The sequence below is a fragment of the Dreissena polymorpha genome, chromosome 4 (genome assembly GCF_020536995.1).
Source record: "Dreissena polymorpha isolate Duluth1 chromosome 4, UMN_Dpol_1.0, whole genome shotgun sequence".
NCBI classification, from domain to species: domain Eukaryota; kingdom Metazoa; phylum Mollusca; class Bivalvia; order Myida; family Dreissenidae; genus Dreissena; species Dreissena polymorpha.
The window spans coordinates 116,009,122-116,036,611 of NC_068358.1; the positions used below are offsets into that span (position 1 = coordinate 116,009,122).

General features: G+C 35.5%; 1 protein-coding gene across 1 annotated transcript in view; it reads left to right on the forward strand.

Annotated features, from left to right (window-relative positions):
• The first annotated feature begins 3,812 nt into the window (after positions 1-3,812).
• The window catches only part of LOC127879416 (sodium channel and clathrin linker 1-like), a 36,753-nt gene continuing 13,075 nt past the window's right edge, over positions 3,813-27,490 (forward strand). Inside the window, exons 1-15 of the mRNA XM_052426225.1 lie at positions 3,813-4,006; positions 10,970-11,037; positions 11,351-11,400; positions 11,674-11,746; positions 13,716-13,771; positions 15,601-15,730; positions 16,606-16,677; positions 17,311-17,361; positions 17,627-17,697; positions 18,983-19,073; positions 20,502-20,593; positions 22,173-22,259; positions 22,705-22,795; positions 26,363-26,461; positions 27,122-27,193. Coding sequence (XP_052282185.1) covers positions 3,970-4,006; positions 10,970-11,037; positions 11,351-11,400; positions 11,674-11,746; positions 13,716-13,771; positions 15,601-15,730; positions 16,606-16,677; positions 17,311-17,361; positions 17,627-17,697; positions 18,983-19,073; positions 20,502-20,593; positions 22,173-22,259; positions 22,705-22,795; positions 26,363-26,461; positions 27,122-27,193 — 1,140 coding nt within the window. The 5' untranslated portion in view covers positions 3,813-3,969. The remainder of the gene's footprint in view (positions 4,007-10,969; positions 11,038-11,350; positions 11,401-11,673; positions 11,747-13,715; positions 13,772-15,600; positions 15,731-16,605; positions 16,678-17,310; positions 17,362-17,626; positions 17,698-18,982; positions 19,074-20,501; positions 20,594-22,172; positions 22,260-22,704; positions 22,796-26,362; positions 26,462-27,121; positions 27,194-27,490) is intronic.

Sequence of the window (27,490 nt, forward strand, 5' to 3'; positions counted from 1 at the left end):
TGTATAAACAAAACTTTCAATACAATGTCGAAGCACACATACACAATAATTTGACATACATTTTATTTTATCTAACATAAAACAACTGAGAAAATCACATCGAAATACAGATTTCATTTTATATTTATTAATGAACAAAACATTCAATCCAGTGTCGAAGCACACATACACACTAATTTGACATACATCTTATTTTACCTAACATAAAACAACTTAGCAAATCACATCAAAATTACATTGAACACAATGTGGTAGAATACACACACAATCAGTTGATATAAACTTTGTATTTTACAACAGTTTTTTTTTAGTTTTGCTTATTTTAATGTCCGTAACAGACTTCATCGTCTGTTTGATAACACTATCCACTTCACTCCCCAGACAATCCGACAACTAAGTCTGCCGTCATGTTGTCGGACGGCCCGTACAATCTGGACACGGACTTTAAGAAATGTGTTGTGGTTACTCCATTCCCCATGTATTTGTCCCACAGGGATTGTATCTTTTCCTCCAACTTGGTGCATTTGGTTTCGACATCACGATCCAGGTCGTCGGCAGCTACTGTGATAGCGACGATCTCTGCCTCAGTCATCAAGGTTGGTACAAGAACGTAGATGGAGCAGCCACCATATCTAACGGTAGTATTCAGCTTGTGGTGCCAACCTGAAATAAGGTGATACTCCTTGGCTGATATACCTAAACAGTAGACCCTGATATACACTGATAAGACCCGGTTTTCCATATGCACTACGCATTTTGAAAGTCTATGTAGAGCTCTATTTCCGCGTTCATGTTTTTTTTTTATTATTTGTATTCTAATTTCTATTTAATTGTTATAAATTTTTTATAAGCTTATATTTTTTACTTTAAATGAGCCAGAAAGATATTGAAAACAGCTGTCTCCTAATCAGTAACAATACCGTATTTCTCACCACTAAAATTACAATAAACAGATAATCTGTCAGTCATTCATAGCTGATGAGGGTACTGATTATCGAGGAGTAGATAAGGCTATTACTGATAGGGGTTGTATAGAGATAAGGCTGTAGTATGGAATACTTAAATAAATAAAAAATTTAATTTGTTAATGCTTTACAATTTAATATTTAAATAATTAATGTATAACCGTAACTCAACAAATTTTAAAAATGTTGGTAAATTTTATTAAAGTATTAAATAAATAAACATTTGATTTTTGTAAAAATTGTATGATTGAGAATTATTGTAAAATCAATCATTTTTTTCGTACAACCAAATACATGTAGGTATAATAAACATATATGCGCGGTTTACGTTTTTTCCTATAATTGTGTGCGCAATAAGTTTTCCATACGTAACTGGATCTTCGTTAATTGTTTTATGACAAATTATTAACTTTTTAATAATTAATAGTTATTAATAAATATGTGCATGCATTATTTCTTTGTTTATTGATTATATTTTCTATTTACTATTTGTTCATGTATTATATTTCTACAACTTCATAAATTTCAAGCATGATTTGAACTTCCAAATTGAAAATGTGTTTACAAAATGAGTATTGCTTTGAAAAACCGGGTCTTAACGCAAGTGCGTGAACTTATATCTTTAAAAAAAATATATATAGATGTAAATCTCATTGTGTACTTATTGTAAAGCTTTGTTAATGTGTGTAAATATTGAAATAAATATTAAAAGAAAAGTATGTAGTATATATCAAAATAATAACAGTTTTACGAATTGCGTTAAGACCCGGTTTCCATATGCACTACGCATTTTGTAAGCATATTTTCCATTTTAAAGTCACATCATACATTTAATTCATGAAGATGTTACAATCTTTAATACATGAAGTAATAATAAAGAGAAGATAGAATCAATAAACAAATAAACATAAAGATGTAAAGGAAAATTACAGTAACCAAATATCTTTCAGAGAATAAAATGGGCTGTTTACATCACCGACTTATTTAATTATTTACATCTTTTATACGTCAAAGAGTGTCAGCGCTTAAAGCTAATTGAAGTTGAAATATGGTAGAAATAATATTTGTTAATACCGCAAATCGAAGACTGGACAGGATTATTAATTATTAAACTATGGAAATGTTATTACATATAAAATTTTATGACAAACAGCGTATTTTATAACAACGACAACATGCAAAACAAGTAGCGCCGACACGAAATATAAATAAAATAGATAAGCATCTCGTACCTGTATCACATGTCCGATGTTGCCATCTGTCACATAAATCACATGTGATGGCATGTTGGCGAGGTGAGACTATCCGATCATACGAAATACACAATTCGTCTGCCATAAGAACGTGTCGAAATATAAATTCACGAATGACGCTGCCATGGCCAAGTTGCTTTTTATATACACTTTCGGCGAATATCTTGAGATCAAAAGGTGCAAACTGGCTTAAAGTTTATAAAAACAATATCACACCTTTATAATGTCTCCTTTTGATGTTTCTTAGCTAGTAATTAGTCAATCATCTGATCACACGTCTTCCGATCTAAGTGTGTTTGATAATTGTTAAATTGGTCCCGAAATTATTTTAACTGGCAAATCAATGCATCATACCTCTGCCAAACTAATTAATCGTAATACTTTACGTTTGTGACACAATGAATCATAACGTTTCTGTTAATTAATTGCAATTAAAATCAAACGGATAATTGAGCAAACATCAAATTTGTAATAATTAAATAATCTTAATTTCCCATATATCATTAACAAGTACTAAATTAAAATTGCAATTAATAATAAAATTTGTATTAAAAATCTTAATTTTCCATATATGTTAAACAAATACTATTAGGAGAGAAAGAATCATTTACAAAAGCCTAATATTACAAAATAATTAAATAAGGGCGAAACAACCCACTTGTAAGGGCGAAACGACCCTGGGCGAAACGACCCGGGGTGACAGAGGGCGAACGGGATTAAGGGCGAAACGACCCGAGACCTTGAATTCTGATGGCTTTCAGTTTTCGACCGCATATTCGTATTTGTGAAAAGTGATTTTCCAATAAAAATATTGATTTAAATATGAAGTATATTTTATTGGTTGATCAAAAATATTCAATGAAAATTAATTATTTGCTCAACAAGCTAAATCTCTTTCTTTAGAAATAATGTAATTTCTATTCCAAAAATAAATGACGGTACCATGTACCACGTGACTTGTCAGCTGATTTTCAGCTACATTTATTTTTAGGTCAAAAACGTCGAACGGCGTTTTTGAAATATAATATGGAATTCCCAGCCGCTTGGGCTTATGTGATGGTTTGTGTTATAATTCCTTTTGTCTGCTTTGAGTTTTTATATCCTTAAATCAAAGGCGATAATCGTTTTTAATATCTAAAACAATAATTTTATGTTTTGTTCAAACCATAATCCATTGGACAGTCCCTTTAATAGTTAGTGAAATATGTCAAAAGCACCATAACTATGAAACACTTACGCTCGTAATGCTCTAACCGGTCAAAATAACTGTTATTTTTTTATCTACAGAAATAGAAAATAAAAATAGATGGAGCAGGTTCTATCTTACAATGGGGAGGCAACTTTGCCACCTTGTTAACGCTTTAAACTGGGTCAGGCACTTATTTTAACAGGGCCGGATATAGCATGGGTGTTGTCTTCGTTACAACAGATGGTCATTGTTAGTTTGAAAATCATATAGTTAATAGAACTATTTGTTGTGCATTAAAATGGATCCACAAATTATAACGAAGCATGTTCGTTAGTTTTGATAGTGTACACAATATTTGTGTAGTTTAGCCTTATCAATATACCAGGGTTTAATTTTTGAGTGTGACGTCATATTTCCAGTGTAAACAAAGATGGCGTACAGCGGTTGACAGAAAATGAAAATACACACAACTTATCAAATAGCATTTAAATAATAGTTCCTAAATTATATATAAACATCTAGAGTGGACAATTTATTTAACTGATTTACATGTTCATTAAATATGGCTTCAGACGAAGTTGCGTTCCTTAAAAATCAAGGTAAAATCACCGTCTTCTTGTTTTCTGGCATGTTTGGACAGCTTCACATTTTCTATATACATCTACAGGGTTGTCATTATGATTGTAAACAAAGGATTATTTTGGAATAGTAACCGATTTGGCCGGCGGTCAAGGGGGCCGCCTAGTCCCCCCCTGTAGGTCCAGGGCAAGGCCCTAGTAGGGGGGGTCAGAAAACGAATTCTACACATTTTAGGGACAAAATACTGCTATTCTCCGAGCATAAAAAGTTAAAAGGTGGTCTAAAAATAATAGAAAATTTTAAGATTTTTACATTTTTAGTATACTGTACAATGTAAAAACATATAATATTGATAGATCTTTGCATGTTCCAATTCTATCCATTAACGGATAATCAAGTTTTATTACGATTTCTTTTTTTCAAAACCAAATTACGGCCAATATTGACGATGAATGTCGTCCGCCTTTTAACGCAAGTGCATATACAAATTGAATAGTGGGATTTGGGATTCCCATTGAAGATGCGTGAATCACGTGACGCGATTTGAGAGCATTGAGAACCGTTTATATTTAGTAATTACGACAAATCAACGACTCAATCTAAACTGTTACATGTACCTCCTTTCAAAAAAGTTTGCGAACGTGAAAGTGAATTTCTGAGAATAAAAACGCGTCTTTCTTTAATTTTTACTGAGTACTTTTCATTCCGGATCGTGATGTAACTGGTCAGGTCATTCATGCATGTAGACCTATATGTATGCGTAGTTTGGCAATCTCAAAACACGTTATTTACCTACTTATTACATTATGTGTTATGACCATTTGTATAACAAAATGCCTTTTTTAATTTCAGTATTTTCAAATACGTATAATTAAATGTGTTATCCGAAATCATTTTCAGATTTCATTATTCACGAAAAATTAAGAAAATTCTAGCAACAGAGACACATTTCTCGTGTTTTTTTATGTAAAGATGAAAATCTTGCCAAAATTAGACTTCATGTATAACATCATGTCATTCTTCCTCGGGGAAAGCGTGGACTTGAATATTTAGATGCTGAATAACAACTTCGTAGCGCAGAGATCGCTGATATCTTTTATTTTGGTAGAACATCGAAGAGCATTTTTAATATGTGGAAACATTTTCTCTAACTAAAATAAGTAGTTAATTACGCTCTACAGTGCTACATTCGTTGAGATACGGTCAGTAATAATCTGTGAAATGTACAGCTATTTGATACAGTTTCACGTGGGGTCGGCGTGTATTCGGCTGCTTGAGCGCTGATTGGTTGACGTGCATTCCAAGAAGAATTTGATTGACAGCTGGAAAAATCAATATTGGCCACTCGCTGAGAAATTTATTGAAAGGGGCCTTTTCACAGATTTTGGCATAATTTGAAGTTTGTCTTTAAATGCTTTATATTGATAAATGTAAACATTGGATCTTATAAGCTACAGTAAAAAATCAAGAATAAAATTTAAAAAAAGGAAAAAAAAGTAGCCGGTAAAAGGGCTCGTACCAGTGACCCCCGGAGTCCTGGAGTAAGTCTGAAGTAAAAACGCATTAGCCCTCTCGGCTATTCCGCCAAATATACACAGTTTAAGTATTTTATACCTTATATAAGCAATCTTCGTAATTTCGTAAATTTAAACGACAACAGAACTCTCCAAATTATTCAATCGTTTCGCGTTGCAAAGCTTTATAATTTTTAGGTTTTCAGATCGTCAAAAGATACATATAATGGCTATATTGGACTATGGTAAATGTTCAGTAATACAGTTTCCTCACAAATATCATAACTAAAACGAAAATTTGCGAATCTGAAACAACTTTTCAATTTTGTCAATTTACCAAACCGTGAAAAGATCCCTTGAAAACAGTAGCTCTTATTCGGAGTTAATGGACTGACTGAATGACCGGGCGTCGCTCTACTATACTATAGTTATTCCTCGTCAATTATTGTAGGTTTGCGTGATCAAAACTTCCGATCGCAATTTTAAAGATTCGGGAAAAACAACCGATTTTCTGGCGATTTTAACCGATGAATTTGATCAGCAATCGGTTAATAATGACAACCCTGCATCTACAGTAACATGATACTGCTATACAATCGTATGAACGATTATCAGAAGCAGGCGCGTTGTCAGAAAATAGCTGTTAATAATATGTTAAGTGCAATTAACTAGGTACAGATACAAAGATATCAGATAAAAGAATCTACAAGACTAAGATAAAAAGTTAAAATCAGAGTAGACTTAGAACTGGTGGAAAGGATGCAGCTGCCCAGTTAAGATACCTATACTGGGACTGGCTTGTAAGGACGCAGGCAGGCCATTCCACAGACGAATACTACATGGGAAAAATGAATTGGAGTGATACTGTGTCCTTGAGTATGGTACCAGGTAGTTCAGATTTCTGGTGGGTGTCAGGTGGTGATGGTCAACCCACACAAGATTTTTTTGTATAATAGCATGACATTACTGATGTTTCGACGCTGTTCTAAAGTTTGCCATTGGAGATTATTTAGCATATGGGAAACACTGCTGGTGCAATTGTAGTCATTACAGATATACCTGGCAGCTGATCTTTGGACTTGTTCAATTTTGTAGATTAGATATTTTTGCCAAGGATGCCAAACAGTGGAGCAGTATTCTAACTGGGGCCTTACATAAGTTTTGTAGGCAGTCTCTTTAACCTTTTTATTTGAAGTTTTGATATTTCTTATGATGAATCTGAGTGAATTGCTGGCCTTAGATGTTAATGTTTTTTATGTGATTTGTCCATGACAGGTCGTTACTTATCGTGACACCTAAATATTATGCAGCCTCTGTGGTTTTTAGTTCTATGCCATGAAGTTTGTATGGAAAAAGGACAGGATGTTTCTTGCGGCTGATTCTAAGGATTTCACATTTGTCGCAATGTCGGGGTTAAATTCCATGGACCAATCAGATTCCCAGTTTTCAAGATTAAAGAGATTATTTTGGACAGTTTGTGCATCTTGGGTGGATTTAACTGTTAGATAAACTATGGTATCATCTGCGAAGAGTCTAACCTTGCTCTTAACACTGTCAGGGAGGTCGTTTATGTATGAGAGAAAAAGGTCCGAGAACCGAGCCTTGGGGAACGCCAGATAAAACCGTAAGGTTGTCAGAGTTACACTACGTCTAGCCCGATTTCTGCCATCCACATCGCATCACTGTGATTCAGCCCAGAGTGGACAATTACTATCTCACCACGATACACCGTCGAACACAGTGATTTCGTCGTGGCGAATTGCGGTGTCAGACTCTGTGTTATCGGGAAATCGATCTCATGGTGGACCACCATGATTGCTTGTTCTAGATTGTCATAGACTTCATGAGAAAAACTAATGAGCTGGGTTTTACAGCTGTGTTTTGACCTGAACCTGTGTTGGAATGGACTTAAGATATGATGTTTATCATAAAAAGACATGATATTTGAGACTAGTATGTGCTCCATAAGCTTAGAGGCAATACAGGTTAGGGAAATAGGTCTATAATTACAGGGTTTGCATTTAGGGACCTTCTTGTACACAGGAGAAATCACTGCATGCTTCCAGTCATTAGAGACAATATCTGATTTCAAAGAAATTTGGAAGATATGGGTCAGGACAGGGGCTATTTGATGGTAAAGTTCCTTTAGTAACCTTGGGGAGATCTGGTCGGGTCCTGAGGTTTTACTGGGGTTTAAACCTTTAAGGAGTTTCCGTACTCCATCCTCGGTGATAGTGATATTTTGCATCTTTGGATAATTTTGTGGGGTGAGTAGTTGTTTACAGGACTGAGAGAGACTTAGAGGCTGTGGGCGAGAGAAGACTGAATCAAACTGTTTGTTTAATATGTTTGCGTTAGTCGTTGCATCCGTAAAAGTTTGACCATCACTCTTGAGGGGGGCTACTCCACAATTTTCTGTTTTATTTGAGTTCGCAAAAGAATAAAATTTCTTATTCGCCCCTGATTGAGAGTCATTTGAGAAAATAACCTTGTCTTAATACAACCAGTAGGAGTTCCTAATTTGCTTTTGGATCTGGCCTCAAAGCTTCTTAAATTTCTATAGTAGGTCAGGTGAGTTGGTTTTTGACTTCTTAAGTTTGGAGTACAGTCGATTACATTATTATAGGTCTATTATTACAGGGTTTGCATTTAGGGACCTTCTTGTACACGGGAGAAATCACTGCATGCTTCCAGTCATTAGGGACAATACCAGCAATAAGTTGGAAAATAATCAGATTGTTTAAATCCTTGTAAAAAAAACAAGGTTGAAATCATAGTGCTATAACAAAGGTATTAACTTAAATCAATATGAAAACAAACCTACATGCTCTCACTTCCATTTTATTAATGAAATTCCATTTTGATGACGCTAAACAATCTTATAAAAATTTGACCTATTATGTGATCTCAAGGAAGTGAAACAATAGTCACATTTGATTAGTTTAATTTAATGATACAGAGAAAGACTCAAGTTGTAAGGTTGTAAACAAGTTGTAGTAATTTCTTTTGTTTAAGACAATTAATGTTACTTCTGCAGATGTTTTTATGCCCCCCTTCGAAGAAGAGGGGGTATATTGTTTTGCTCATGTCGGTCCGTATGTCCGTCCACCAGATGGTTTCCAGATGATAACGCAAGAACCCTTAGGCCTAGGATCATGAAACTTCATAGGTACATTGATCATGACTCGCAGATGACCCCTAATGATTTTGAGGTCACTAGGTCAAAGGTCAAGGTCACGGTGACCCGAAATAGTAAAATGGTTTCCGGATGATAACTCAAGAACGCTTATGCCTAGGATCATGAAACTTCATAGGTACATTGATCATGACTCGCAGATGACCCCTATTGATTTTCAGGTCACTAGGTCAAAGGTCAAGGTCACGGTGACCCGAAATAGTAAAATAGTTTCCGGAGGATAACTCAAGAACGCTTATGCCTAGGATCATGAAACTTCATAGATACATTGATCTTGACTTGCAGATGACCCCTAGGGATTTTCAGGTCACTAGGTCAAAGGTCAAGGTCACGGTGACCCGAAATAGTAAAATGGTTTCCGGATGATAACTCAAGAACGCTTATGCCTAGGATCATGAAACTTCATAGGTACATTGATTTGATCATGACTCGCAGATGACCCCTATTGATTTTCAGGTCACTAGGTCAAAGGTCAAGGTCATGGTGACCTGAAATAGTATAATGGTTACCGGATGATAACTCAATAACGCTTATGCCTAGGATCATGAAACTTGATAGGTACATTGATCATGACTCGCAGATGACCCCTAATGATTTTCAGTTCACTAAGTCAAAGGGCAAGGTCACGTTGACTCAACTTAGAAAATTGGTTTCCGGATGATAACTCAAGAACTCTTACGCCTAGGATTAATAAACTTCATAGGTACATTGACCATGACTCGCAGATGACCCCTATTGACTTTCAGGTCACTAGGTCAAAGGTCAAGGTCACGGTGACTTGACACACTAAAATGGTTTCCGGATGATAACACAAGAAAGCTTACGCCTAGGATCATGAAACTTCATAGGTACATTGATCATGACTCGCAGATGACCCCTATTGATTTTTAGGTCACTATGTCAAAGGTCAAGGTCACAGTGCCAAAAAACGTATTCACACAATGGCCTCCACTACAAATGAGAGCCCATATGGGGGGAGTGCATGTTTTACAAACAGCCCTTGTTACAGTTTGTATATTTTAGTTGAGGAAATTGAATTTATTTGGCTATTTCGGCATATATTTTGAAGTAAAATAAAAACTGGTGTTAATTCTATAAGTTGTTGACACCTGGCTTGAGCAACTGCAGCACTCTGTAGACACTGTTGATCAGCTGTACAAAGGCACTAAACTTGTCTTTTATCACGATGCTTTTGATAATAAGTGAAAACAATCCTTTTTCTGTTATATTTGTTTAGCATCAGGGGCATCTGCCCTCGACTAGCTTTTTGATGGTCTTGATAAATCCCAGCGACTTTTTTCCTTCATTATAAAGTTCCAGAAAACATGCACTTTCCCAATAGGGTAAACACTTAAAATTTCCCAACTGCTGTAAAAAAAATCAAAATTGAAGGTCTAAAACAACAAAAATTCATTATTAAAATGCAACATTTAGTAAAATTCCTAATTCAGCTCTATGGCTTGAACCTAAGTTAAAATAATATTGATAACTTGAAAACACTTACATGTAGTTATCAATATTAAAGTCTTTGTTATAAGCAAATCAAATACACCAATTTCCAAATCTGAAGACTTCATGATGCGAGTTTTCCCAATTATTTTTTTGTGTGCTAAGTTTTTTACTACTTGGGTTGGTACGGGTACTTTAACTGATTGAGAGAAAAAACCTAAATCAAAATGGCTGCTGAATTTTGTTTAACCTTTTTTTTGCAATGAAATGCGAACCTGCTTAAATCATTTCTGACATGCGCACTTGTCGAAACAATTGCGTACTGGATAAATTCAATCTAGCCCATTGTCTGTGACGATCCGACTGTGATTGCTTAACTCCATAGATGTGTACATCTAATCAAAGGTTAAAAATGAGTAGAATTTATACATAACAGTGCTTGATTATAGCTACATTTGATTGATGTCCCCTGGCATACATGAATTAAAATGAAATAATCAAAGAAACCACATTTGAATTAACTATTGGTTAAAGAATGTAGTCGGACAATTATTTCCTAAGCCTATGCACACCTCTAGCATACATCATTTTTGCAAGAGGGACAGTCACAATCAAGAAAATAATTTACTATATATAGGCTAAAATGACAAATTACAAGTGAATTAACGATGGACATCATACATTTAGTAGGGAAATGCATGTATCTATTAACAATCCATAACGTACCCATGTATTGTAGTGTTCAAATGTGATTAAAATGCATTTGAATATTTTGATCAGTATATTTATCTGCATTAATTTTTTATACATGATTTCGTTTTCAGTTCAGCGACTGAATCATGAGTTGTCCAGATATAGAGAACAAAATATACACTTTCAGGATGATTCAGAGGTTAGGATTATTTAAATGTCAAGTGCTCAAGACTGAATTATTGGACACTTTTATAAGGAACAGTACCCAGTTAATTATAATTTCTGACTTTTTTGTATTGTTTAATTTATATATGATAAAAAATTCTTATTTATCATTAACTTTATACCAAAAATATTTAATATTACACTTAAACTAATCTTCTTAGCTTACTTGTTTTTAGATTATGTTTTGATACATGTATATAGCACAGTTTTCTAGATTCTTATAAAAAAATCCTACCCTATGTTTTTGGTACATCAGCATGCTGTACGTTCTTACTCTTTCCAAACAGGGGGCGCTGCCAAGTTTGGGTCCAGCAGCTCCATGGCTTACTGACAGAGGGTTAGTTTAAAACTGTTAAAATAGAATAAAAAATTGCATTACTTGAAAGAATGTATATGCTTGTATTGTGCATATTACTTGGTTTTAAAAGGTATGCTTTTATTTCACATTCCTTTTATTGGTTTTAGAGATGCTTTCATAAAACAAAAATTATATGCAGATGTACTTGAATATTTGTGTTGTTATTTTTTCATTTTGTTCAGATAAATTTGATGACACCATTCAGTAATTTTATACAAACCCATTCCAACACAACAGCTTTGTATATTGCAGCTTGTTATCTCCACTAATGGCTGAATATGATGCACAGATCAAAGAGCTTAGCAACCTAGTTGATGATTATGAGGTAATGAGGTATTAACAAGGTATCGTTAGGAGGTATTAATCCTTTACCACTAAGACATGTATTTTCAGGCATTTGTAGTTCCTTAGAAAATTAAATTTACTGTTCTGGTTTAATGCTGTTTGCACTTTAAATCAGCCCGATAACCAGGTAACCTAATATCCCAAAAGATATTAGGCTAGATGACCACGTGACCTCGAATATCCGTCAGTTGCTCTCTGCGCATGCGCACGCCTGTACTATTTTCTATTAATAAAATATATTTGTTTTCAATAAAAAAAAAAAAAATACATGTAAACCACTGTTTGTTTAAACATTATTATTTTAACAGCATAATTTCGTCTTTGTGTATTGAATTAATAACGATTGACTCGATTTCTGTGTTGTTTAACAAGATGGAAGCTAGCCTAAGCGTTTTGCATGACATGACGTCACAATGTTTTTGTTTTATATTAGATATTTAAACACAAAATACTCGAAAGCTAGATATTTAGAAACATTTCAACGAATGCTTTAAATGTGACAGGATAAATAGAATAATAGATTGGTGACATGGATGGAGAATGGTTATCTGGCTTGTCGGAGGATCTTATCTTATCACCCAATAACTTCCTCCAACTTGCCAGATAGCAATTCTCCATCCACGTCACCAACCTGTTATTCTCTATTTATTGTTATACCCGAAAAACAGCATCCAATATCAATAGCATACTGGTGTCTTCGGACACGTTGAAAGACTCGGACAGATTGAGCAGAAATCATCAGGTTGTAAAGCAGCACCTATATAAGCTCGCAAGGACTTATTTTTGTGAGCTTAACATTTGAAGCAAAGTGACATGAGGCAGTAGCATAAGAAGTTTATGATAATAAGGTTCACTTATATTCAAGAAGATAAAAATAGTAAAACAAGATAACAAAAATTTAAGTGTGCATGTTGAGGTTATAGGCGGAGGCTTGAAATGCAAAATTGCATGAAAAATATAAGGGCCCCCAAAGTATCATCTGATATCTTACGGAAATGGGTCTGATGCCATATGAGGCCAGAGTAGCTAAAGTCCAGTCTGCGCATCCACTCAGTTTGGTAAGGAACTACCGTGTCCACCTTTGAGACCACAAAACCTTAAAGCAGACAGCATAGCTCCTGACTAGACTGCGCAGTTCAGTATGGAGCTACATTAGATGCATAATAATATATATAAATATTTAGTATTATTATGCCTCATATATCTAAAGGTTACATAATTGTGAGCCCAGTGTGATTATGGGGATTTCATAACTTAATATGATGGGTTTAGATTTTTATAATGTTTTAGACTCAAATTAGTATTTATTTGAATTATGAATTATTTTTATAGTGTAACCCTAATATTTTTATGCCCCCAGATCAATAGATCGGGGTATATTGTTTTTCGCCTGTCTGTCTGTCATTCTGTCATTCTGTCATTCTCTCCCAAAACTTTAAGGTTACAGTAAAGTTTTGCAATAACTTTTGAAATATTGAACATAGCAACTTGATATTTGGCATGCGCGTGTATCTCATGGAGCTGCACATTTTGAGTGGTGAAAGGTCAAGGTCATCCTTCAAGGTCAAAGGTCAAAAATTAAAAAATTTAATATATTAAAGTTCTGCAATAACTTTCGAAATATTGAACATAGCAACTTGATATTTGGCATGCATGTGTATCTCATGGAGCTGCACATTTTGAGCGGTGAAAGGTCAAGGTTAAGGTCATCCTTCAAGGTCAAAGGTCGAAAATTTAAAACTTTAATATAGTAAAATTTTGCAATAACTTTTGAAATATTTAACATAGCAACTTGATATTTGGCATGCATGTGAATCTCATGGAGCTGGACATTTTGAGTGGTGAAAGGTCAAGGTCATCCTTCAAGGTCAAAGGTTTAAAAAAAGCGGTGCATTAGGGGGCATTGTGTTTCTGACAAACATATCTCTTGTGTATTATGGTTATTTCAGGCAGAACTGAAAGGTATCAGGCCAGAGTTAGGACGGCTCATACAGGAAAATGAAAGGTATGTTAGACATAAAGTGATATATAAAAATGTCTGTATAATAAACTTTATGGTGCTATAAGACACTAACACTATGTCAACAATTTTGATGACATGCTATGTAATGACAAAAAGTAATACATTTTGAAGAAAAAATCTAATAAATCAAAATAAAGTTAACTCTGTACTGATTTGATTTGACTAAACGTTGACGAAGTCAGTTCACCAAAATTACATCATGCAAATAGTTTTCAATATAAAGCAGTCAGTGAAAACGCTGTTATTGAACACATATTTAGAATAAAAATAGCTTTTGTGGATTTTAAATATGAAAGAGCTTTTGAAGTATGCAATATAAGGTCATTGTACAAATTGAATGGTCAACAAGCTTGGTTTTAAGACAACGTATTTAGTAAACAATTAAGCATTTGAGCTGTGCTCTGGGCAAACCTGCCTATATGAGCGTGTGTCAAGGCTGCGCTCTGGGCAAACCTGCCTTTATGAGCGTGTGTCAAGTGATGTGCAGCTCTGGGCAAACCTGCCTTTATGAGCGTGTGTCAAGTGATGTGCAGCTCTGGGCAAACCTGCCTTTATGAGCGTGTGTCAAGTGATGTGCAGCTCTGGTTATTGTCCCAGCAGTCCACTGCGCTCTGGGCAACCTGCCTTTATGAGCGTGTGTCAAGTGATGTCCAAGGTTATTGTCCCAGCAGTCCACTGCGCTCTGGGCAAACCTGCCTTTATGAGCGTGTGTCAAGTGATGTCCAAGGCTATTGTCCCAGCAGTCCACTGCGCTCTGGGCAAACCTGCCTTTATGAGCGTGTGTCAAGTGATGTTCAAGGTTATTGTCCCAGCAGTCCACTGCGCTCTGGGCAAACCTGCCTTTATGAGCGTGTGTCAAGTGATGTCCAAGGTTATTGTCCCAGCAGTCCACTGCGCTCTGGGCAAACCTGCCTTTATGAGCGTGTGTCAAGTGATGTCCAAGGTTATTGTCCCAGCAGTCCACTGCGCTCTGGGCAAACCTGCCTTTATGAGCGTGTGTCGAGTGATGTCCAAGGTTATTGTCCCAGCAGTCCACTGCGCTCTGGGCAAACCTGCCTTTATGAGCGTGTGTCAAGTGATGTCCAAGGTTATTGTCCCAGCAGTCCACTGCGCTCTGGGCAAACCTGCCTTTATGAGCGTGTGTCAAGTGATGTCCAAGGCTATTGTCCCAGCAGTCCACTGCGCTCTGGGCAAACCTGCCTTTATGAGCGTGTGTCAAGTGATGTCCAAGGTTATTGTCCCAGCAGTCCACTGCGCTCTGGGCAAACTTGCCTTTATGATTGTGTGTCAAGTGATGTCCATCTGGGCAAACCTGCCTTTATGAGCGTGTGTCAAGTGATGTCCAAGGTGATTGTCCCAGCAGTCCACACAGGCTAATCAGGGACAGCGAATCATTCCGCGTTGACTGAACTTGGGTAAAGCAGGGACTTCTTATAAACGCAAAATTCCTTAAGAGGAAAGGGTTGTCCCTGATTATCCTGTGCGAACCTTCTCACAAGTTCCTGTGTGATTTAAATTATTTAAAAGCATCTGTCAAAGAACTTTTCAGTATACATGCACATACATATCAAGTAAAGAAACAAATTTCACTGAGATTGACTTGAAAATACGGTTTTAAACTTTCTGATTTTAGGTTTATGATGTTTCAGAAAAACACAAAATGGTTTTTATTTAAACGTTTCAACATGAAACCATTAATAAGGCCATGTGCATCGTCTATATCTTACTCTATGGTCTACTTTTTAGCATGGCAAATATTTCATCAATCTAGTACCCTCTTTCCCAGCATTAAATCTTTTGTCAAACCACAGATTGCAGGCACAACTTAAGGAAGCTCTGGGCTCCCAGATACCTGTCAACGGCCACGTGGGTATGGAGCCTTTAGAGGGAGATGACCAGATGCTACAGAACCTTCACATGCAGGTGGACACAGTGCTACAGGTAACACTGAGACTCGTTCTGGGAAAACGGGGCTTAATGCACGTGCCTAACGTGTCTGCCTGTGCAGTTTGCATAGACTGTATTTTCGTTAAGAAGAGAATTTCTTTAAACAAACAAGACAATATGAGTGGAAAGTGTTATCATTGATTAATTTAGCTTAAGCAGACTGCACAGTCTAATATGGGAAAAAACTTTACACACATGCATTAAACCAGGTTTTCTCAGAATATGTAAAGGTTGAGGCAGTGCTGAAGGACATGCAGTATGGTGTTACTCAATGGCAAATTTTCATGAAATTTGGTCCTACGATTTATTCTTATAATATTTTGACTTCAAAAGTTCTATTTAAAGTCATATCAGGCAGTGGTTGGGGCAGTTTTGCTTATATTTCTGTAATGAAACCTTGTGGACTTGTTAGAATGCAGATTTTTATCAGAACTATCATAAATCTTGACTAGATCTATTGTTCTTATTCATTCCTGGCCAAGTTAAATAATTCTGATCCGTTAAAAAAATGACCATAAGTAGGTATTGTAGTTTTCCTTACGCTATAGACGTATAGACGGCTCATTTTGTCTTCACTTAACTTGCTCAAAACATTTGTTCAATGATATATTGACAGATAATGACAATTTTTTCGTTCCCATAAAAAAATTGGGTTTTCCCCATTTTGACCTTTATGGTTATATTGAACCATTGTGATCACTCGTAATAACTATTTTGTCCAATTTAATGACCTGCACAGAATATTTATAAGGGGTCAAACAAATATGAACTTAGATATGTATGAAAAATGCCTTGAAGTTGATTGATTTGATTTCATTGAACAACTTGTTCAACACATCATTCTAACTGTTAGGGTGTTTCTTGTACAGGAGAAGGAGGCAGCCGTTGAGAGGTGGCATGAAGCAGAGCAGGAAATAGACCGCCTACAGCAGCAAATACAGGTGAGCCATATTAACAGCCAGGCCTTGGAGCGTTATAACTGCTATGTTTGATGTTATAATTGTTAATTTAAATTGTTTGATACGCCGCACTACTAGGTAAAACTTGTGGACGTTATAATAATTATGCTAACTCGACAACACGTCGTACTTCTCTTGCTGTTGGAATTATATTTTGAATAGCACTAAAAATATATATCTTTTCTTGTGAAACTTGTGCACTTATTAAGCTTGTTGTAAATAATACTTCAACATATAACTTTGGCCAAAAAATGTTAAATTAACCTGTTTTTTTAACCATAAAGTACCAGATTAATTATGAATCTTAGAATGTTTGATGACTCATTGTTTATATCTCATTATTGATTTGTTATTGATATCACGTTCTGGGAAAACTGGGTTGAATGCGTGTGCAGTAGATGTCCTGAGATCAGCCTGTGCAGTCCTCACAGGCTTAGCATTGACGACTATTAACAGAAAAATCCAGTTATGGTAAAAAGTATCATCCATGATAAGCCTGTGCAGACTGCATAGGCTAATCTGGAGCTACATTTTATGCACATGCATTAAAGGATAGATGATATCTGATTGTTGATGTCTGATTGTTGATGGGTTATTGTTGTGTATCTGTGCCAGGAGGAGAAGTCCAGCCATCAGTGGGGAGTCATAGAGCAGCAGGCACAGCAGGTACACATCTATCGTATTATCAATTTCAGTATCCAGATGATGGGTTGCATACAAATCGTATCACTCCTTAGCGGAAGGTCAGGGTTCTTATTCAAGGTCATAGGTCATTGACTTAATTGTCCATTCTGTAACTTTATGCTTATGAGAACTTCAATATCTTTAATAATTATCCATGGTATCAATAGTTTATGTCATGTACAATTATTATGATCCTATGTGAACAAAAATTAAAACAGTAAATAGAAAGTGTGTTTTTTTACCCCAGATGCAGTCAGAATACTTTGAAACAGTGAACCTTCTCAACAAAGAGTTGGAACAGTCTCAGTCTGAATTAAGGTAAGTTAAAAACTATTTGTTCTGGTTATTTTAACTTAATATGTTTATAGTACATGTACTAAACATGATGGAAACATTCAAAACTAATTGATATAACAAAATGCTGAATGCTGTTTATGTGCATTTATTGGATTCTGCATTTGTCTAACAATTTTTGTATTAAATTTACATTTACATTGTATTATCTCTTATATACAGTTGTATATGTTTTTATGCCCCCGAAGGAGGGCATATAGTGATCAGACTGTCCGTCCGTCTGTCTGTCTTTCCGTCACACTTTGCGTTTAGGTTTCGAAAAATGCTCATATTTGGTATGCATGTGTATATAGACAAGGGCTTTCCATACGCACACAAATTTTGAGCCCAGTGACCTTGACGTTGAACTTGGGGTCTGCGTTTAGGTTTCTAAAACTGTGTTTAAGTTTTGAAAAATGCTCATAACTTCTATGTCCCTTGAGATATAACCTTGATATTTGGTATCCATGTGTATATGGACAAGGTCTTTCCATAACCACAATAATTTTGACCCTTGTGACCTTGACCTTTAACTTAGGGTCCGTGTTAAGGTTTCGCTATCTGCATTTAGGTTTCCAAAAATGCTCATAACTTCTATGTCCCTTGAAATATAACCTTCATATTTGGTATGCATGTGTATATGGACAAGGCCTTTCCATACGCACAATAATTTTGACCCATGTGACCTTGACCTTGAACTAAGGGTCTGCGTTTAGGTTTCGAAATCTGCGTTTAGGTTTCGAAAAATGCTCATAACTTCTTATCAAAGCATTTATAGGGGGCATATGTCATCCTTTGGTGACAGCTTTTGTTTGTTCTGTTCTGGAAACGTTATGTTGCAAACAAATATTCCAGAAAGATATCTAATTAATAGGAATTGATAGGGGCACAGGTGTCCTACTGTTTGCCTCTGTTGTGTTTAAACATAGCCACACTTGACTTTTTCACGAAGTATCTTTAGTAATGTCCATTACATCAACCTGTGTTAAGTGCCACATGTGATTGTATTTCTTACTTTAAGTCCTCAAATGTCCTACATCATGCAAAAAAATGTCTTAAGCCATATGCATCGAGCATAGCTCCAGATCAGCCTGCGCATCTGAGCAGTCTGGTCAGGATCTATGCTGTCAAGTGTGAAGTCATGCAAGTTTTGGTGGTCTCAGAAGCAGACTGGCAAGACTGCATGTGCACGCTGGCCTGGATCTATGCTCGCCACATTTTGCTCAAAACATGTTCATGTCTCTTATATAACTCAGTGGTGTGATTGCAGGCAGCTTCGTCAGGAGTTAGAGACGTCCACACTACAGGTGAAGGATTTGAGGAGGACAAACAAAGAGCTTGAGACACAGCTCAGCTGGAAGGTATGCATGCTATTATAGCACAGATATGAACCTTGCTCTGCAAATAAGGGGCTTAATGCATGTGCATAAAGTGTCAACCCAGATTAGCCTCTGCAGTCCACACAGGCTAATCAGTGACGACTCTTTCTTCTTTTATGGTATTTTTTGTTTCAAGGAAAATTGAGTTTATGTGGGCGTTTTTGTCCCTGATTAGCCTGTGCACATGCATTAAACCCCATGTCCCAGATCAAGGCTCATTATAAAATTGTGAGCAGAAATTACCTCATCTTTGTGAAAAATGTGCACAATTGCCTGCAAAGAGTTTATATATTTATGTATTTTAAATACTGGAAAGGGACACACTATTTCTGAAGGCACTTTGGCAAAGGAAGAGCTTGAGACTCCACTCAGGTGGAACGTATGTAGATGTGCACAGTTTTATCACAGCATTTCTTGTTCGTACTTCTCCAGCAACAACAATAGATGACGCTTGATAAATCAGATCTGGTCCAATTATACAAAAAACACATAACCTGCTCCCCAAATGAAGAAACAATCAAAAAGATTATTACCAGGAAATGAATGTTTCATACCTTCACAATTAGCAAAGAGACATGTAAGATTAATGACCACTGTTTTTGATTTGGAATTGACACATACAGATCTGTTGACATATGTAAATAGGAAGTAAAACTTTATTGGAGATTTTTTAGAAAAATTATATGCAGTTTCATTTTTAGATTAATTAAATTTACATTGACATTCATTAATATTGACCTAGTTTTCTACAAGAAAATCTGTTTGGGGCTTTAAATGTCCTTTTTTCCATAACGCTTTAAAACAAATAGAAGTGTTCTCATATCAAACGGGAACCTGCTCATATCAACTACCGGTATTTCCATAGCTTTTCTAGGAGCTGCTTAAGTGTGTTCCTGAGTATCAATATTTAAGATTAAAAAAAATAATATTAAAGACTTGACTCTTTATGTGTGATGTGTGGTATTTTGTTAATAACTGTCCCTATTCATCTGTGATGTTGTATGGTATGTTGTTCATGACTGTCCTTATTCGTGGGGACAGTGGTCTTGTGGTAAGATGCTGGTCAAGGGATCAGAAGGTGCCTGGTTTGAATCCCACCCAGGGCACTTGATTTTTCTGAACAAAAAATTAATCCCTCGCTTGCTCCTCTCCAGGTGTATAAATGGGTACCTGTGAGGGAAATAAGTCAATGTGCCGTGGCAACCTTGTGCACTATATGTAAACGGACGACTTAACTCCTAGTGATCGGGGGTTAATGTCGAAGTCGGCTGAAGATGCATACTTTATCGAAGCAGACTATAAACTGCACCTTTAACTTTTTAACTTTTTTAACTTTTATTCATGGTTGATGTAGTATGGTTTTTTGTTAATGACATCTCCTATTGATGGTTGATGTGTGGTATGTTGCAGGACCAGGAGGTAGCTGAGGTGATATTTAAGGAGGGAATAACAGACAGCAAGATGGTAGAGCTCAAGAGAATCATGGACGACAGAAAAAGAAAGTCAGTTTCTTTGTAATTCTTTCTTCTTTCGTGTTCTTTCTAAATGTGTATGTGGTTTGCTCTGGGAAAACAGGATTTATGTATGTACACAAAGTGTAGTCAGCATGGGCCAATCAGGGGTAAATTTCTGAGAAGAGATGTTCTTAAAAAAAAAATACAATAAAGGGGGAAAGTGTCATCTTTGATTAGCCTCTGCTTACTGCACAGGCTAATCTAGGACGACACTAACACACATGAATTAAGCCTTTTTTATCGGTAGAAATTATTTCAGGGGTGGCATTTCTACTCCTTTCAGCTGATTTCCTCCCTTTCACTATTGAGAATCTAAGATACATGTAAATTCATCCTTAGTTATCCACCGCCAGAGGCGGAGGGATATTGTTTTGGCGTTGTCCGTCCGTCCGTCCGGCGCTTTTGTGTCCGGAGCCATATCTTGGAAGTGCTTTGGTGGATTTCATTGAAACTTCGTATGAGTATATATATGCATAAGAGGATGATGCACACCAAATGGCATTGTACACCATCTGTTAAAAACAGAGTTATGGCCTTTTGTATCTTGAAAAAATGCTTTTTACTATAGGTTCTTTTGTATCCGGAGCCATATCTTGGAAGTGCTTTGGCGGATTTCATTGAAACTTGGTATGAGTATATATATGCATAAGAGGATGATGCACGCCAAATGGCATTGTACACCATCTGTTAAAAACAGAGTTATGGCCCTTTGTATCTTGAAAAAATGCTTTTTACTATAGGCACTTTTGTGTCCGGAGCCATATCTTGGAAGTGCTTTGGCGGATTTCATTGAAACTTGGTATGAGTATATATATGCATAAGAGGATGATGCATGCCAAATGGCATTGTATACCATCTGTTAAAAACAGAGTTATGGCCCTTTGTATCTTGAAAAAATGCTTTTTACTATAGGCACTTTTGTGTCCGGAGCCATATTTTGGAAGTGCTTTGGCGGATTTCTTTGAAACTTGGTATGAGTATATTAGCCCTGCCAAAGGCGGAGGTATATTGTTTTGGCGTTGTCCGGCTGTCCATCCGTCTGTCACTTTTGTGTCCGGAGCCATATCTTGGAAGTGCTTTGGCATATTTCATTGAAACTTCGTATGAGTATATATAAGCATAAGAGGATGATTCACGCCAAATGGCATTGTACACCATCTGTTAAAACCAGAGTTATGGCCCTTTGTATCTTGAAAAAATGCTTTTTACTATAGGCACTTTTGTGTCCGGAGCCATATCTTTTTTAACATAACAGATGTTGTGTTCACTGTGCAACACTCTGAAAATTGAGTGTATATAAACATTGAATGTTTTTGTGGAAAACGCACGACTTATTAATTCACCTAAATAAATTGTGAAGGCTTAAGAACCTTCCTTTGTCTTAGTTTTGTGTTATTGTCCTCCGTCCGTCCATCTATCATTATGTACATCCGTCCAATTTGCACCCATCCTCAAACAAAGCATATGTTGCGGGGGATACCTTGGGCCTTTCAGGCCCTCTTGTTAAAATTTCCCTTTGTAAATACTGGCCCAGAGTCACACTCTCACAGCTATTTTACGTTTTTAGAGTATCCTCCCTTGAGTCAGAGCTTGAAGAGTGCAGGAGGGAAAAACAGGCGCTCGAGGTCAGAGTTACTGAACTCCAGAAACGAAGGTAATATTCTGGGTTTGTTATGTTCCATAAGCTGTTCATATTATTCAAAATGATTCTTTCCGTGTATGTTTTATACTTATGCATATACTTAATAATTTCATATGTAAAAACTTTCTTTTGACCCCAAATTATTATATTTTAGGAGTGTTATATTTTTATGAACATAAAGAAACAGGTGTCTAAATTAATTAACCAAGTTTTGTATATAAATTCAATACTTCTGTGCCAAATAAACAGACATACATTAGGTTGTAAAAAAATGGGTATTGTTTGTAAGGATTTAAATTGTTTTAAGTGTTTTTTTTCTTTCATTGTGTATATCAATCGAAAAGAGGTAATGTTTTGGATTCTGATTGCAGTCACGATGTTGGTGACAGAGAATGTTTTTGATTCTTTTTACATCCATCATGTTGGTAACAGAGAATGTTTTGGATTCTGATTACAGCAAGGATGTTGGTAACAGAGAACTGGATTCTGTCAACCAGATGAGAGAGGCAGTACAGCTTGTGGAGACTGCAGCACTTGAAAAGGAAGAGGTACTGTAAAACATCAGTCATATGTTTACCTACTCATACGTTGGGGCATATAAAATGGTACGAACATTTGCCATTTTGTTTATGTTCACTTACTAAGTAAGGTCAAAATTGCAGGAAAATGGCAAAAGGAAAATCAACAACAAAAAATGTGTGGACGCCCCATTGAATTCATTGTCCAAATTTATGAAACAACTATCTTGTTTAACAATTTATTTGATAAATTAATCCAGATATAAGTGTAGCTAAGAATATCATAAACTTGCAAATTGATACCTAGTTATAATCGAACAATACACTGTTGCCATTATTGACGATAAATGTGTTTAAGAATTTCATACACACAAATGTACCCCATTTAAGCCAATATTTATATATTCTCCTTTCTCATCTTAGACCGTATAATTAAATTGCCAATCTTGACCGCACATGCTTGAATCAAGTTTTTAGTGTGCAGGCTTTGCTCTTACTGTGAACTCCGCCTTCATTCTCTGTAAACGATCCAAAAGACAGAGCTATTCACGTGCTGCAACATTATTGGAAAATTGCCATTGAGTAACAAACACATTGTTTAGCATGTTGATTGCTATACAAAGGATGCCAATATACTTGACAAGAATGGTGTTGTTTTATGGCTTCTGAACAGAATCGGCTTTACTTTGCTGATGTGAAACTGCCAATTTACGTAAATTAAAAAAATGTGATGCTGGTATTAATGCTCTTGACTCTTTGATTACAATTTTACAGTTTTTAGCTTGACTATTATATATGAAATATATATAGTGGAGCTATCCTACTCACCCCGGCATTCCCGTGAGCGTTGGAATGTAAAAGTTTGCGTACCACCTCAAATATTTCCTATGTCTCTTGACATATTGCCTTTATATTTTGCATACTTCTTTATCAACATGACCTCAACCTATAAACAAGAGCTGTATCAAGCATTTTGTAAGAATTATGGCCCTTTTTCTACTTAGAAAATGCATATTATTTATAAATCTATGTTAAAGTTTGTGTACCACCTCAAATATTTTCTATGTACCTTGTCATATTGCTTTTATATTTTGCGTACTTTTTTACCAACATTACCAAAATCTATAAACAAGAGCAGACAACTGTATCAAGCATTTTGTAAGAATTATATTCCCTTTTTATACTTAGAAAATTGAAAATTTGATTAAGTTTTGTGTTTAGGTTCAGTTTATTCCTAAAGTATCAAAGCTATTGCTTTCATTCTTGCAACACTATTACTAACTATCGTAAGGGGACTGTACAGGGCAAGTTTCATAACTCTGATTGGCATTTTAACGGAATTATGGCCCTTTTTTGTCTTAGTAACTTTGAATATTTTGTCAAATTTTGTGTTTAGATCCACTTTACTTCTTAAGTTTCAAGGCTATTGCTTTCAAACTTCAAATACTTTCTTACTATCATGAGGGTACTGTACCTGGCAAGTTGACTTTGAATGACCTTGACTGTCAAGGTCAAATTAATAAATTTTAATTAAATTGCCATAACTTCTTTTTTCAGATTTGATTCATACTTTGACATAACAACACTTACCTGACATACCACAATGGACTCCACACAAACCATCCCCTACCCCCAACCCCAGAATCCCCCCCCCAACATTTTTTTTTTCCTTTTTTTTTTGGAAAGATCATCTAATAAATGACCACACCCCCACATTATACCACCCTTTCCACCCCAAACACCCCCCACCCAAAAATATTTTTTTCTTTTAAACATGGTAAAACAAAATCCACAAATATTTATTTAGTTTATTTTTGAAGGATCATCCAACCATCCCACCCAAGCTATTGCTATTAAACTTGAAATAAAATCTTACTAGTTTGTTTTATGTCTTTACAAATGTTCAAGACATTGTGGAAAATATACCTGAACTCAGAATCGTCTATAAAGTACAACTTTTCTAAAACATAAGCGATCAATATGTTTCAATTAGGGTCCTCTTCCACTTAGAATATGACTATATTACCTTGACCTTATTAAATATGAACAATTTCCCCATGATGGCTTAAGTTATACTGTCAAGCACTCGAATAGTCGAGCGCGCTGTCCTCTGCGGCTCTTGTACATAAACCTGCCAACATAAAATATCCAGTTAAAGTATTAAATTATTAGAAGAGATTTTAGTTGCTAACTTTGATAACAAATGATAAATAACAGTTTAAAGAATACCTGTTGTGTTATAAATCTACTAGTTTTTTTCTGCAACCGCAACAACCATTACTGTCATGCCACAAGGTTTGATCTTCCTGGAATTGGATGATAAAATATTTGAACCATACCATAAGTTAAGACTATCATATTATGTTATTGTTTATGAAGAAAATCTCTACTATGACTGATTTACGGTAGGCAGAATCCAGATAGGTCTAAGTGGAAAAAAGTTCCTGATCTTTGTACGTATGAGTTTGTATAAAATGAATACTGTTTAACTGAAAGTTTAAACTATAATTGCAAGTTATCTGTCCCAAAATATATTTAGACTTGTATTTATCTGTTTATCTGGTAATGTTGACACGGCTTTGAATGCCTTTCAAATCACCACCAAGTTTGAAAAACTTCTGGTTGAGTCGGTCTGTTGATATATTTGGATGGTTGGTCTTTTGGGTCCAGATTTTGTTTCTGCTATATACATTTTTGTGCCTTTGAAGATTTTACTTCAACTCCTGGCTGCTCTTTTTAACGTTAAAGACACTTTAAAGGTTGGGTGTTTGGTTACGTGTTTGTTCGTACAATGTGAGGTTTGTACATTCCTTTAAGCCTTTTTTGGCCTATAAATGACAGAGGAATATGCAAAACAGTGCAAACAAATCTTTTTTTGATGTTCAGTATCTAATAAAAGTACTGAAACATCAATTGGATAAATGTAACGGACGACAATGTACATCTTACAATAATAATGCTACATGATATCAATTCCATAGTTGTGTTTCTAATGTTTATACCTGTGATTTACACTATTATCTTTATTTGACATAATTGTCATGTTTCCTATTCAATGTAGAAATTGTACAAAACAATATATCAGACAAACTAAGAAGTTTGGTTATTGCCAAATGAATAGCCATACAGTTTATTTCAGACTATGCTAAATATGTTGAATTTCACATATTGCTACACAATGTTTGTAATTTTTCTGGTTTCCATTTTGTACTTGAATGTTTTTGTAATTAATCTAGATCATTTATTTAAAGAGAAACATACATTCGAAATTATGAGTCTTAATAATCAACTGCTTTATCATATAATTGGCTCTAATATTTTTTGTGATCCATCAGTATATAATGTAATATAATGTGTTATGTATATTATTATATTTTTCCGCCAAATGGCGTTACGTTACAAAGCGATATTGACATCACTTCCTGTCGTTATGTTTCTATTATTACTACTAATAAATGCTTTGGCTTACACATGTATAGTACATGTATTTATGCAAGTAAAATAAATAAAAGTGACATGTATTTACAATAAATAATTCTTAAAGATTATTATTGACATATTCACATAGATTACATTTGAGACATGTATTTTCCCCAGGCTGAGGTTGCTCTACAACAGAAAGAGGAGGAGCTAGAACAGCTGAGGGAGGTCATCAACAAACTGATCAATGAGGCAGGGGCCCGCACCAGACAGGAGGTGAGATACCAGTCTTGATTTATATCAGCATGATATGTGAGATACCAGTCTGTGTCATGTGAGATGCCAGTCTGAGGTTTGTGAGATACCAGTCTTAGGCTTTTGAGATACCAGTCTGTGTCTTGTGAGATAACAGTACATGTCTTGTTAGATGCGAGTCTGAGGATTGTGAGATACCAGTGCGTGTTTTGTGGTGAGATAACTTTCTGTCCTGTGTAAGGTATTTGGCCTGTGAGGCACTGGTGTGTTTTGTACCATACTAGTCTATTTTTTTGTAAGATTCCAGTCAGTGTCTTGAGAGATAACAGTAGTTTTCTTAGTTTACAGTACATATACAAAACAGTCAATAAGTCTGCATCTTGGATATAACAGTCCTTGAACATATTCTGAGGGCTTATATCTTCTAGACTCCTAATTCAGTTGAATAATATGCTCATCTTCATGTTATTATTATAAATAAACTTCAGTTTATTCAACTGAGATTTTGATAAAGCTAAAACTCATTTTTCCAGAAATGAAACAACTGAACATTAATATGCCCCTCATGTGTGGCATACATACTGTTTCAAGCATCTTTTATATAAATGCACAATTCACTCACAACATCACGATTGTGCGTGTCTATCATGGCTCATTAGCATGCATTGATTGCCATTGAAGGTGGATGCAGTGAGGACCCAGTGCAACGAGAGAATCAAAAAGCTTACTGAGGAGGTTCATGCCCTGGAAATGGTGCGTTGTAACCTATAATTGTGTCTTGTATTGTTTTAGATAATAGTTGTTATAAACTTCCTACAATCAATTAGTGCATGATTTAAATTTCAGAATAACACACAATTTAAACGCCAAGTAAAATGTTTTAGTTTTAGTAGACGCATGTTACGTATTTAGCAAAGTTTGTTTGCGTATATATATTTGTTATGTTATTTTAGTTGATGGGTGTTAATGCATTCAAAAATCAATATGGACAAGTACTGTACTAGTAGACATTATTTGATATTATGGTGTTATAGGGATCCCATATTTGCT